Raw genomic sequence first — 12,877 nt, 5'->3', positions numbered from 1 at the left:
AATTTACTCCAACTTGACTGCAATGTCCAACCGCAAGATCGATGGACCTTAGTCATTCATCCATTCGGATTTAACCCTTTAAAGAGAATGGATATTGTGACATGTTTATTTTATAGGTCTATTATATGTTTCTGATTCTAACATATTTATAGCATATTTCATAATATTATGTTTGATTCAGTAGTGCATGTGCACGCTTTCGACTCCACAAAGTGCGAGTCTGAGTGTTCGATTAATTCGATTTCAGTATTAATTTGATAATGCTTTGTCTGACGTCTTAAAGATAAGACCAGTATTAATCTAAATGAAAATCATTTTTTGTTATTTTGTATCCCAATAGGCCTATACATTTTCGTGCAAATGTTCACTATGTGTTCAATATTTCTTAATGGCTCGTTAAGTATTGAATAGTATTGTAATGAAGACACGTTCTCGGAAATAAATTATGTATGGGTTAATGTTAATACGATTTAAAGGTTTTCTGGTCATATTTATGAATAATTCCACGACATATATTAGTTTACAATCTATTTATTCTCTCACAAAGGTAACCAATTTGGGTGGCAAAAAAAACGTATAGGTATTGGTTTTATTGTATAGGTTTATTTCAGTTTTATCTTGGGTTCTATTTGTTATGGTGTCGGGGCAGTGATTTAATTCACAAATCGATAACGTTTCACGCGAAAAAAGTTCACCTGACAATTAAAAGTTGAAAATTCCCAAAACTCGCAGCAGAGTTGGCTTACACACTTTACACACTTTATAATTTTCCAGTGATAATTGAGCACGAGGCCGTATTTGAAATATTTGAAACACACCTCGTGCCGTCGCCTACACCTCCGCGTGGCACCGAATTCTGTCGTCAGCTTGGTTCACGTGCACCCGGGGGACGTGGAGACGGATTTTGAGACCAGTAGACCCTTGACTTCGATCAATGCGCTGGAATTGTGTACCGGTATTTCAACAAATTCAATAGTCATAAGCTTTCATGAAAATTTGTCACGGAAAAAAATGGTGGCATGATTAAAATAGATTTTACAATGATTTTATTGGAATTCAGCTCCCCATTTAAACCCTTGTGTTATTTCACTTTCCGAATTCAGCGTGTAGTTTATGCATTTTTTTTACACCTCACTTTTGCTTAATTACTTATTGCCAGAAAGTAGCTTCATCAATTTCTTAACTTTTCGGACAGACTTTAGACTAGGCCTACGGTATATTAATCAGCAAAAAAAAAAGAATACATGTTTACTCAGTTACTACATTGGCAATTTAAGAGACTTTGTCCAGTTTTTTATATTACAATTGTATCATTGTTTGGTACATGGTACTTTACCTGATACACTTGGCTGCACTTGGCTGCCACCTACACTACCTAAATTAACTTGGTTTTGAACTATACGACCTCCAAGCGTTTCTGCACTTGGTCGTGAGAATACAGTTCCAAATAAATGCTGTTGTTGTGTCATATCGAACAAATAAAGAAAAGTCTTGTTTCCTTAACTTTGTTAACCATTAACTGAAATAAAGCTATGCAATATTAAGGTAATATTGTGCATGTTTAAAGTTCATGGCCTAAACTCGTTTGGAAACGAATAAGAGAGGAACTGGCCTAACACCTACAAAGCCACATTGATTGTCTCATAATTTTTACTTCAACACATGTGGCCGAGGTCAGAACGTGCGTGACCACGAAGTTAATTGGATACTTTTCCAGACTGAATAGTATTTATATACATTTACATTTGAAGTAGAAAAAGTTTAAATAATAGGCTTCCTTTTTCCTCAAATGAATATCCCATATTGAGAACCACACATATCTCTTTGTCCCATATCCATTATGCAAATCATCACTTGTTTGATATTGATGATGATGATGATGATGATGAAGAATTTTAAAATGATCTTGTTGATGACATGGATGATGATGAAGATGATGATGAAAATGATGATTAGACTATTATTAAAATGTTTAAAGTAGATTGTACAGTATGACTATTATAGATCAATATAGATAGTCAGTTAGTTCTGGGAAATAATATGACCGCTACCTAAGACTAAAACGTGCATGATTTGAAATAATATATTTGGAAACAAGATAAAATTATCCCAAATTGTCCAATGGTTTGCCTCCTATCGTATGTGCTCTTAACTTTATACATAATGGAGTTGAATAATGATAGACTACCCGGCTCATGTTGCGCATTGGCATGCGATGTTAATGCGGTGAACTGTGCATTTATTTGATCAACATATGTATACACATTCAATAGCTACCTTCCCCTATAGGTATTTTAAAATAACAATGACGCTTTCGTTTGGTAATGCACATATAATTAATTCTATATTGCAGTAAAATGAATGGGACCTTTGTCGTTCACGATAGAATACGTGCAAGTTGGCATGCCCACTTGTCATGAACTTTGCGCAATTACTTTTTGCTTTAGGGTAGGCCTAGAGCCTCTTGTTAATTCAAATGCTATGTTTTTGCATTAGGCATTATTCCCTTTAAACATGGGTTGTGTCAATATTTATTTTACAGAACAATATATTTGTGAGTAATGTGCATTCGTATGTTCTATGCCTACGGGCAATTTAGCCATTGAATGGCATCCAACTCATGGATGTTGCAGTGCCTGAGTGTCCTGAATATGTCCATTATTAGGCCTACAGTGAAAGGCTATAGTAAACGGCTGGTAGTAGTCTTATAGTAACATGTGTCTGCACTAGCAGCCGCACGGTAAATAGCAATTGAACACAGAGGACACAACGGCTGACTTACCCAAATGTGGCCTCTTGCATGAAACTATGGGTGCACTTCTTTCTCCTCCAAGGCAACCTTGAGGTATTTTGCCAGGTCAGCCTATCTACCTCACTTAGAATTGCTGCTTTATTTTGGCTGCCCAAATCGAAAGAGGAATGCCTTTGGGGCGTCCGAATGTGGCGCACAGTTCAGTGCATATCTTGCAGAGAGCTCTTGAGCTTCAGTTGCCCCGGGCGCATACGAATAACCCTACTTTATCAAGAGCATGCTGGATTAACATTTCATTATTGCAAACAACCGGTGGCCATACTCCATACACCAGCGGGTTATTGGTTAGGTCAACATATAGTACAATACGGTTTATCACACATTGTGTGTATGGATTATACATTTTCTTTCGACACGTTGTCATGCAAAATAATATATCTCAACACTGGGAGCAGGACAGCGAGGCAGGATAAATTGATATTAAAATGATAAATATTCGTTAACATTCAACAAAGATTGGCACGGAGTTGTGACATTTAAAGATGGCCAACGATTGCTGTGTTGTTAGTTTCAAAAACTGCCACAATGTCGCCTGCAATGCAGGGACCACATTACCTTGGTGAGGCACCATATTTTGACAATAAAATGGGCTATTTGTGAGTCACCGGTGAAGATAGCGGTCAGTCATCACATTTGTAGTGTTATGCGTGGGGGCCGGCGTGTGGGCCAGCCGAGGGGTTATGGTAATTGCCGTAAGAACCACTGACATCTAACAAGTCTAAATATTGACATCAAGCCACTTAATAGACGCAGAACAGCCTATCATGGGGTCATAGTTTACCACTCTCGGTGTGAGGTGGATTTCCGAGGAATCCAGTGCAAGCGCTTCACCCTACTGTCACACGCTTCTTCCCTCTCGAACGTGTCACAACTCAGTGAGTTGAGTCATAGGGAAATGGGCTGTCAACCAAAATGCGATTCTATCAGAGCGCCTGCGTACTGGGAAAAATAGCCGAAGGCAAATCAAACCTAATGGAGTGTGCAGGGCTGAGGATGCTCACCACCAAAACAATAGAACAGCAACGTGAAACAGAGACAGTGTCGATGTGACCAACCAAGAGAACATGAAATGTACCCAATTAAAGACCAGCATTTAAGATTATTCACTGAGAATTCAAAAAGCAAAAGCTCAGTAAATGTATCTGGCAAATTCCCCAGCGCGTAATGGATAGCCTTGTTTGTGAGGTGATTTGTGTCATTCATGCGTAAACACAGATTTAGGCTATTTTTGGTCGCCAAGAGGTGACAGTGTTTTCATGGAAGTGAGGATCTATGGAATTGTTTTTGTGCTTTTTATGAAATATACTCCCTCAATCTGATGATCCTGTCTGAGCACAGCGCTATGCGGTCGGTTACCTTGCCGTGACCCTCTCCATGTTAGCCCAATGCTCTACATATTCTGACGAGGGGAAGAGATGGAAGGACAGACGAATGCATCTTATTCACGGCGTAGCCTAGATACAAAAAAATGTTTTTAGCTACATGCATATTGGCATCTTGTGGCCTATACTTCTGGTCTGCATATGATTTTTGTATCGCTCAAGACGAAAATGTTTTGATCATAACGTTTATCCTATTTGTTCTTTGTATTGTTTACAGATTTCAAACCATCTCAAAATGTGTTTTTTGAGCCTTTTTGTATGGCACAGGTCAAATGTAGGCTATAAGCACATACCCCAACATATCTTTAGAATAATCAGGTCTAAATGTGTATACTCACACATCAAATGCTTTTGTGCGTTTTGGGGAGTTAATTGGCTATGTTTGCGGCTATTTCTGTGAATAACACATTTTATAATGACAGTGGTGACTTCTAGGAGTTTGCTCCGTAGGAAAATATCTCCGGCAGACATGTAGGCTAGTCCAAAGGAGAGGTTTAGAGGGAGAACAGAGGGGGTCGAGGGACTGGGGGTGGGGACCAGGGAGAACTTGGGGTAGACCATTGGGTAGACCATTGCTATTCAGGCACTGGCTGAACCCAAACTACGTTGCTCGTCACAGACCCAGAGCTTCCGCTTCGTAACGCGTACTGTGGGCCATTGGTGGGTAGTGGAGAGTGAGAGGGAGGGAGGGAGGGAGAGAGCGAGAGAGAAAGAGAGAGAGAGGAGGAGGGAGGGAAGAAGGTGGTGACGGACCTGCTCCCCTGGAACACCGCTATACTGCTATGTGCTATCAGCAGTGAAGGCTTCCCAAACCACGGTCCTCAAGTCTAAAATGTACGATAAAGCAACACCGCACGCGTTATTTTAGCTATCTCTGCAACTGCTAACCTTCCTTTACTCGTGCATCTTAGCGCGATCGCCGGGCTGCATTAAATCAGGACTCGCTCTGAAGAGAAGGGACAACCCATGGAGATACAGGATAGCTTTTTCGGGCTTCACATTGGGATTATACATTAAATCTGAGGGAAACTCTCCGCCAAACACTCTTGGAAGAAGAAGCGAGCTGTGCTGTGCAACCATAACTCAATACACTGAACGTGACGTGTCTTGTTACAAGGTAATCCCGTTTTTTTTTTTACTGTACCGAGTACCCCGCGTCCCCGTGGTCAATAGTTCGGCATACTAGTCATTGTTATCGCAGTTCACGTCAGTTTAGGCCCTCGTAGTGGAAAAACCGTCTGTTGCAATGGACGCGTTGAGACACAGATGCCCTATCTGACTATTATTGGCTTCGCTGTGCCCTTTAATGATACACAAATGTCTTTTAATATTTGTGGTCGTTATAGTTGTTATACCAACTCTTCATGCTATTGTTTAAGCTTTTATTCGTGCATATTTATGAACACATACATGTCCCAAACATAAAGACATAGCCTAAACATAACCTAGTTTGTGTAACTATTTGTGATTCTCCCCCAAAATAGCAATGTCCACATTATGAAATTGTACAACAAGCTATTTGCTTACATTGAGTGGGACACTATCCTGACTTTTGCAAAGATGTTAGCATTATTGATATTCAGTAGGACCATTTGATTTATATTTGTGGATGTTCTATGCTATTAGGGCTATGTTTCTATTTTGTTATTGTTGTAATTATGAATTATATGGTTTTCTTTTAATACAGGCTAACCATCGTAATCATTATAGGCCTGTCATTGAAAGCCATATTAGTCCTAAATTACTACTCACTGTTGTTGTTCATGTCCAAAAGTTGTATAAAACCTGAACAACACTGAATATAAGATATGTTGAATCAATTAAGAAATATCTATGCTTTATTGATATGTTATTGATAATACTATGAGAGAAGTATTAGGGCTAATAGGCGCAAAATAAAAAAGTTAATTCTGGTTATTAGCAAATTCCTAATAACACACACACACTAAAGTTATTAGTGTGTGTGTGTGTGTGTGTGTGTGTGTGTGTGCGCACGCGCGCGCGTGTGTGTCTAGTCAAGGCCTAGTCAAGTCAAAACAAATTGTACCCTTCTCACAACAACTATTTTCAAACGAGATGTTATTTTTGTCATGTCAACACTAAATACAAGTTATGAAGGGACATATTTTGGAGTGGGAATTTGACGTTGAACTGCGCCTTTGTTTCGATCTGACAGTTGGGGCCGTGGTCTCCGGAGCTCCTGACATGGCGGACCAGGAGGAAACTAATTTTGGGCTCCAAAGTTCTCCCAGCGGTTCGGACTCAAAGGAAGTACACAGTGACAGTAAAGCAGAAAAACAAAATGGAACTTCGAGCAAATCCCCATCCTCCCAGCAAACATATATTCAACAGGTTAGCATCATGCACTCCTCTAGCCGCTCTGCGTTAGGCCGACAGTCTCATGTCACTGCCTTGGGGGGCTACTGTGGGCCTACGTGTCAAATATGTTATGCAGAAAATGAGCTATTCATACATGGACGTTTGTAAACGAGGTGTGTGAGAATTATACCCAATGTCAACCTCTCAGGCCTATTTTTGTACCCCAAAACTAAGTTATGAAATTGTTATGCTTGTGCAATTTTTACAATATGTCACCGTTTTGCCTATGATTTGTCAATTTGCTCGTTTGGTTGCTTAGTAGTTGGTACTGGTTTTAGCTTATCTTTAGCTTTGTTGTAATTGTTTTGCATGCATTTGTATTACATGTTTATTAAATAGTATTACAATGGGATATATATCATGGGATGGCATTATTTATGTATTTCAAAATAATGTTAATATGAAATATCCACTTTTTAAAAAAAACAAAAAGGAATTTACTACCTTTTTACTGCAGACATTCTCCTTGAATTGTAGGACCTACACCGACATACCCTAAATTGTTGTTAATTAGCTAAAACAAGTCCTCGCCTTTATCATAACAAAGGCATACTCATAGCAACCCATGGGCTTTTACATAATGATACCGCTAACGACAATCTCGTATAATATATATTTTTAACACGCCTGATAATAACAGGAGTTGTTAGTGGAGAGTTTTGCGGAGGTGACCTTCCTCTCAACTCTTCCAGTGTGAGTAAGAGTTCGGGTAGAGGCCTTTGTCACTGTCGCCTGTAGCCACACGCCTGTTGAACGGTCTGAACAGCACGGAGGCTAATACTGACATTCCTAAATCTATTGTTTAAGGGGATGGAAGGAATAAAAGTGTACCTGCACGAGAGGGAACTGTGGGCGAAGTTCCACGAGGTGGGCACAGAGATGATCATCACCAAAGCCGGACGGTAAGAGAGACTCTCTTGTTCGTACTGCACTACGTTACTACAATAGCCTATAGAAAATACTGACCATGAAAAGTTCAGGAACTTCCTAAAATAAATATTGAATAGCCTAAGGTTTCTAGAGTGCATTTACAAATGAATAGTCTCGTTTTAAGGCTATAGGCCTGTTTTGGTTTGCCTACAGAAATATGCTACGGTTGCATATATAATAAATAAATAAATCGTTTATTATTATTGATTATGGATTATTGGTTCATGTTGTATGTTGTGCTTTGATAGTTTTGACAACATGTAGGCCTATCTGGTGCTGTCATAGTACTTGACCACGGTACGAATAAAAAGAAGCTTAGGGCAAAGCTGGTCTGATTAACTTATAGGGATCATCCAAGTCCTTCCAAGTTTTTATCCAGACGTATTTCAGTATGTTTTGATGCATTAGTAGGTTAGCTTATCTTTTACTTTAGGTTATAATAATATTCATTGTTTGTCCATATTTTAAGATATTATCGAATTAGTTTCCAAGACATAGGCATAGATGGGGCGAGATGATGTCGGTCTATGCACAAAACAACGTAGTAATTGCCTGCATGGATTGCTTAGAAACTATCAAGGACTTGAAATAGTCAAACTGGCTGACTGGAGCTGAGTGTGAACTTGAATATGCATGATGGTCGGTGGTCTCTGCTCATGTTAACAAATCGTCTTGTGGCTCTCACGTATTTATTATTCATTTCGGCCATGTTGTCTCAGTATCCTTCCAGTGTGCACTTCAGGGCAGGTTCACGTTTCTCTCACTACTGCATAAAGCCGTCTTTATATTCCGTTCATTCATTTCCCTCTTTTTGGGGGGCTTGAGACTTTCCCTCCTCACTCCTTCCTACCCCTCCCCATCAACTCACTAGTGTCTTGTTATTGCTGTAGGCTGCAGGCCTGGATCGAGCGACTTTCCCCCCTAGTCATTTCAATAGCCTAGGCCTACATTCGGTGACCGCACGACTTATTCTGGCATTCGCTCTATTTCTCAATGAATTCAAAATGCATGCGTTCCTCATGGAACAATCATCCAAGTGAGGAAAAAAGCATCCAGCTCTACAATTCGGCCCCTTCGGTCAACCAGAATCAAGCATGGACCTTTTCCTTCAGAACAAATTGAATTAATGTTTTCAGTTTGATACAAAAGCATGCAGTCGGTTCCCTAATAGAAAAACAATGCATTTGCATTTGTTGTTTGTGAATTGTATTTGTTGTTGTAGAAATACGCATGTTATCCTTCGGCTTTTGTTAACACGGCTCAACTGGTGTCCCCTTAGTGAGCGTTTTGAACAAGCTAGGCCTAAAGTACATGAACCCGAGTCTAGCCTTGGACCTGAATGCCATCAAATGTAAAACTGAGATGGGCTTGAATGCGCCGTTGAGGCATCTATAATTGTGCTCAGAAAGTTGTAGAATTTATATTATTGAATGATCGACCTTTGCCGATAGCAACAATAATTTCCATATTATCAATCACAAATCAATCAATAACAAATCATTTGTTATCTATCTTTCTAAGCAATTGGCTCCTATATAGACTAACCGTGTATCTTGCTTCATTTCCAGGCGAATGTTCCCCAGCTTCAAAGTGAAGGTCACTGGACTGAACCCCAAAACAAAATATATCCTCCTGATGGATATAGTGCCTGCGGACGACCATCGCTACAAATTCGCCGATAATAAATGGTGTGTAAAACGTTCACAAAATAACTGCCTCTGGGATCGTTTTAATGCCAATATCCACAAGCATATGACAATAAGTAGGCCTACTTGCATACATGATACGAACAAATTATCAACTGTACTTCCAGATCCAAAATATTTTGCAACCGTCATAATGAAGTGTTCTGTTTGGGGAGAGCAGTCTAACCTCTCGCTCCTCCCTCGAGTTTTATAGCCTATTTAACTTGACGGTTAATATGTAAAGATTAGGCTTACGCAATAATTGGGTCGTGTTTCTGGACAGAAGTAAAATCATAACCACTGTATCGGTCTCATGTTAACACACTGTTGTGCATTAGGAATACAAAATACAAAAATATGCTTCGAGGTTACAATTATCTCTTTGAATATATTTACTAATTACCATCATATAGCCTACAATGCATGGGCAAACTTTTGGCTCATATTCCCGTTTGAATGCCTTCCCCGTCAATCTGAATCGTTACCTTATCATTAGTCTTGAATGTGATATTTTCCAAACGTGTATAAAGTTAAAAAAAAAAACACTAAATAGTTTCGGGGTGGAATGGGGGGGTCCTTGGCAAGGGCTGGGAAGTTTAGCTCATTAGCCTACAGCCGAATGCATTCGGCTAATTTTGTGTCAAATTAAGATGGTTGAGTGAAACGTAGCCTAAAGGCCGATCTCTTCAAACATTCTAGAACGTCAAGTCTCTCTTTCCCCATCAATGTAACGTAAACACGTCTTATGTCCATCTCATTGTCTCACGTCAGATAGCGTGACTCCGTCTGCACCGATCGGGAGGCTCTCGTCGGAATGAAGCCACCTGTCTCTCTAACCTTGGTCACGAATGGTTCAGCGGTTTCCAAACCGGATAATCACGTGTCAATACCGATGACAAGCCGTTCTGCGCATGCTCTGAAGCATGCCGTTTTGCCATTAACCCCGCTCTTGATCAACTATTCCTTTCTTTGGAAAACCGCGTTGTCACATAGCTGTATGTCAATATACATACGATTACAATATGTTGACCCATGACAACCCCATAGTGTCACGGCCACGCACCGAAAAGTATTAGATTAGTCTTATCTACATCCCATCATCTATTGGCTTTAAGTTTAATTTAGCCTACATACAAACAGCAATTTTGTTTTTGTTTTGCAACGTAGTAGGTGTGAACTCAGTTAGGCCATTCGAAGACAGGCCCAGGTTGACGTAGAGCTATATAATACGAATTAAGGAAACGAAACAAACATTTTTGGAATGTTAATTTTATTAATTGGTTATTATATACTAAATATATACCATCTCCACTCTGGGTTGTATATTCTAGAAATTAAGCCACACTTAAAAATAGCATATTGCTGGTTAAAGATAATCAATCCAAAGGTAATCGTCATTCATTCAGACGAGAACAGGGAGATTTTCATAACACTTTTAAATGTATTACAATTTGAGAAAATGCTAGGTTACCCTTAATATTTGAACCACAAATGTGATGAACATTTTCCTTTAGGAAAACTTTAGTTAGCTACAGGCTTGCAGTTAGGCTTGCATTATATGCCTAGCCTACTCAAGCGTGTAGCTTGAGACAGCATATGTTGCTGTCTAAAATCGGTAATAAAATATTGGGACTTAAAAAAAACGCTGACGTTTGTTTCAGGTCTGTTACCGGGAAGGCCGAGCCCGCCATGCCTGGGAGGCTCTACGTCCACCCGGACTCACCGGCCACGGGGGCCCACTGGATGCGGCAGCTCGTCTCCTTCCAGAAGCTGAAACTGACGAACAACCACCTGGATCCGTTTGGACACGTACGTTTAAGGCTGCGTGTCTGTTCTTATGATGGTGGCACTTCTCATGATACCTACAGTATGACTTTTAAAAAAGAATATTGTGTGGCCTAGGCTACATGATTGTTTTGTGAATCAACAACATCTGCATTGATTATTTAGGCTAGCCTACTAATGATTGAAATTCATCCAAATAGTTTTGGGAGAATGTCTGTTCTAGTGAGATGGTAGGCGATAGCCTATGGTATTCATTTCTTTTTTTTAACGAACTACCCTCTCAATGTGAACTCCCCCGGCTCATGGGTTTTGTGATCCGTGTCTGACCCGGTGCAGCAAACACAAACATCACTTACATCATCGATTTGCTTCTATGTTAGAAATGGCTCTTGGCATGAGATTTCACGGCCTTTGCGGTGTGGGTGACATAGTGGCCAAATTAGATAACTCAACAGAGAATAGAGGATTGGTCTGATTGTAATACAATTGTAATACAATTGACATAAAAAAACAAGCTTAATGGTACAAATAATGTAAACAAAAATGTTATAAAGAAGTGATTGTGCATAGGCCTACATATTTCAATGTAGATCTAGTAAATAAAGTTATACATTTGTACAAATTACAGGATGGTCGATTATACATTTGGTTTGTAATTGTGAGTTAGAAAAAAAACTATGAAACTACAATTTTTGTAGCCTAGCTGTTTTTGAACCTCTGAAGGCCGGTTGGTAACACCATGTCTTAAATCAAGCCATTTATATCGAGAACAGCATCTGTTTCGGTCACCTATTATATTGGAGCAAAACTGTGTTGTCCTATAGCAGAAAAGGGTGCAAACGGAACATTAGCCCAAACTGAACCCCTAGACATTTCACAAAAACGGTTTTTTTAGTAAACTGATAGCAGTAGGACTAGAATTGGAAACAATTGGGAAAAAAATGTTTGTCTTTATTTGTATGGTAAAAAAAATAAGACAGGTAAAGTAATAGGAGGGTAATGACACCACTATTCCAATGGAATCACTGCACATCTAGTGCATTTGTTCTTCAAATTAGTTCTGAGATTGAATTTGTGTTCTGGACACAGTGACCGAAGAACCATATAGCAAGCGCACATGCTCACACACACACACACACACACACACACACACACACACACACACACACACACACACACACACACACACACACACACACACACACATACACACACACCACTATCTCTGCCTGATGATCACGTGGCATTGTTGGCTGTGTGAGAATTGATAGTGATTGTTGTCTTGCCAAAACCCAGCTGGTAGAATGAAATTGGAGCTCGGACGGAATGCGAGCGGTGTTGTACGTTTCTGGCCATGAATGCATTTTTGATTGGTAGCAGTGGTTCCTGGCTTGCCCTCTGCCGTGCCGAGAGAGTACCATGGGATTCATAAATGAAATACTGGTGCTGGGGCCAGAAAAATATTCCATCAGCTTGTTGGTCCAGCTGGTTGAAATAACTTGGAGAGACGATTTATAATTACTAGCTTCAGACATGGAGCTGAAACATGTCGTCCATGATGTCGGTTGGTCCCAGTTAGGAGAGACTAAAGGAAGCGACCTACATGTCTCTGACATACTGGAGATTGTGATGTAGGAATACTCAGTTAGGTGGAGAGGCCTGCATGCAACATGTCCTGTCTGGCTCAGTTGGTAGAGCACAGCACTAGCAAGACTACGGTTGTGGTGGGTTCAGTATTCACTGAGACCGTGTACTCCAAACATGTATACACTCACTGTACTGTGAGTGGCTTTGGATCAAACGCATCTGCTTCATATATGTAGGTTGGTCCCAGGTAGGTGGAGAGACAGAAACAAGACTGTGGTATCTGGTGGTGCGATACTGCACACATCACCAGACAGGGT

At 40.0% G+C, this 12,877-nt stretch overlaps 1 protein-coding gene across 1 annotated transcript in view; it reads left to right on the top strand.

Annotated features, from left to right (window-relative positions):
- Positions 1–6,399: 6,399 nt before the first annotated feature.
- The window catches only part of tbx5a (T-box transcription factor 5a), a gene marked incomplete at both ends in the record, with an annotated part of 18,207 nt that continues 11,729 nt past the window's right edge, over positions 6,400–12,877 (top strand). Inside the window, 4 exons of the mRNA XM_083669811.1 lie at positions 6,400–6,546; positions 7,381–7,475; positions 9,072–9,191; positions 10,850–10,997. Of these exons, the coding sequence (XP_083525937.1) occupies positions 6,400–6,546; positions 7,381–7,475; positions 9,072–9,191; positions 10,850–10,997 (510 nt within the window). The remainder of the gene's footprint in view (positions 6,547–7,380; positions 7,476–9,071; positions 9,192–10,849; positions 10,998–12,877) is intronic.

This window comes from Argentina silus (genome assembly GCF_951799395.1).
Source record: "Argentina silus genome assembly, chromosome: 5".
In the NCBI taxonomy this organism is placed as follows: Eukaryota; Metazoa; Chordata; class Actinopteri; order Argentiniformes; family Argentinidae; genus Argentina; species Argentina silus.
Note: the sequence above shows the minus strand (reverse complement) of the source record. Positions and strands in the feature narration are given on the sequence as shown.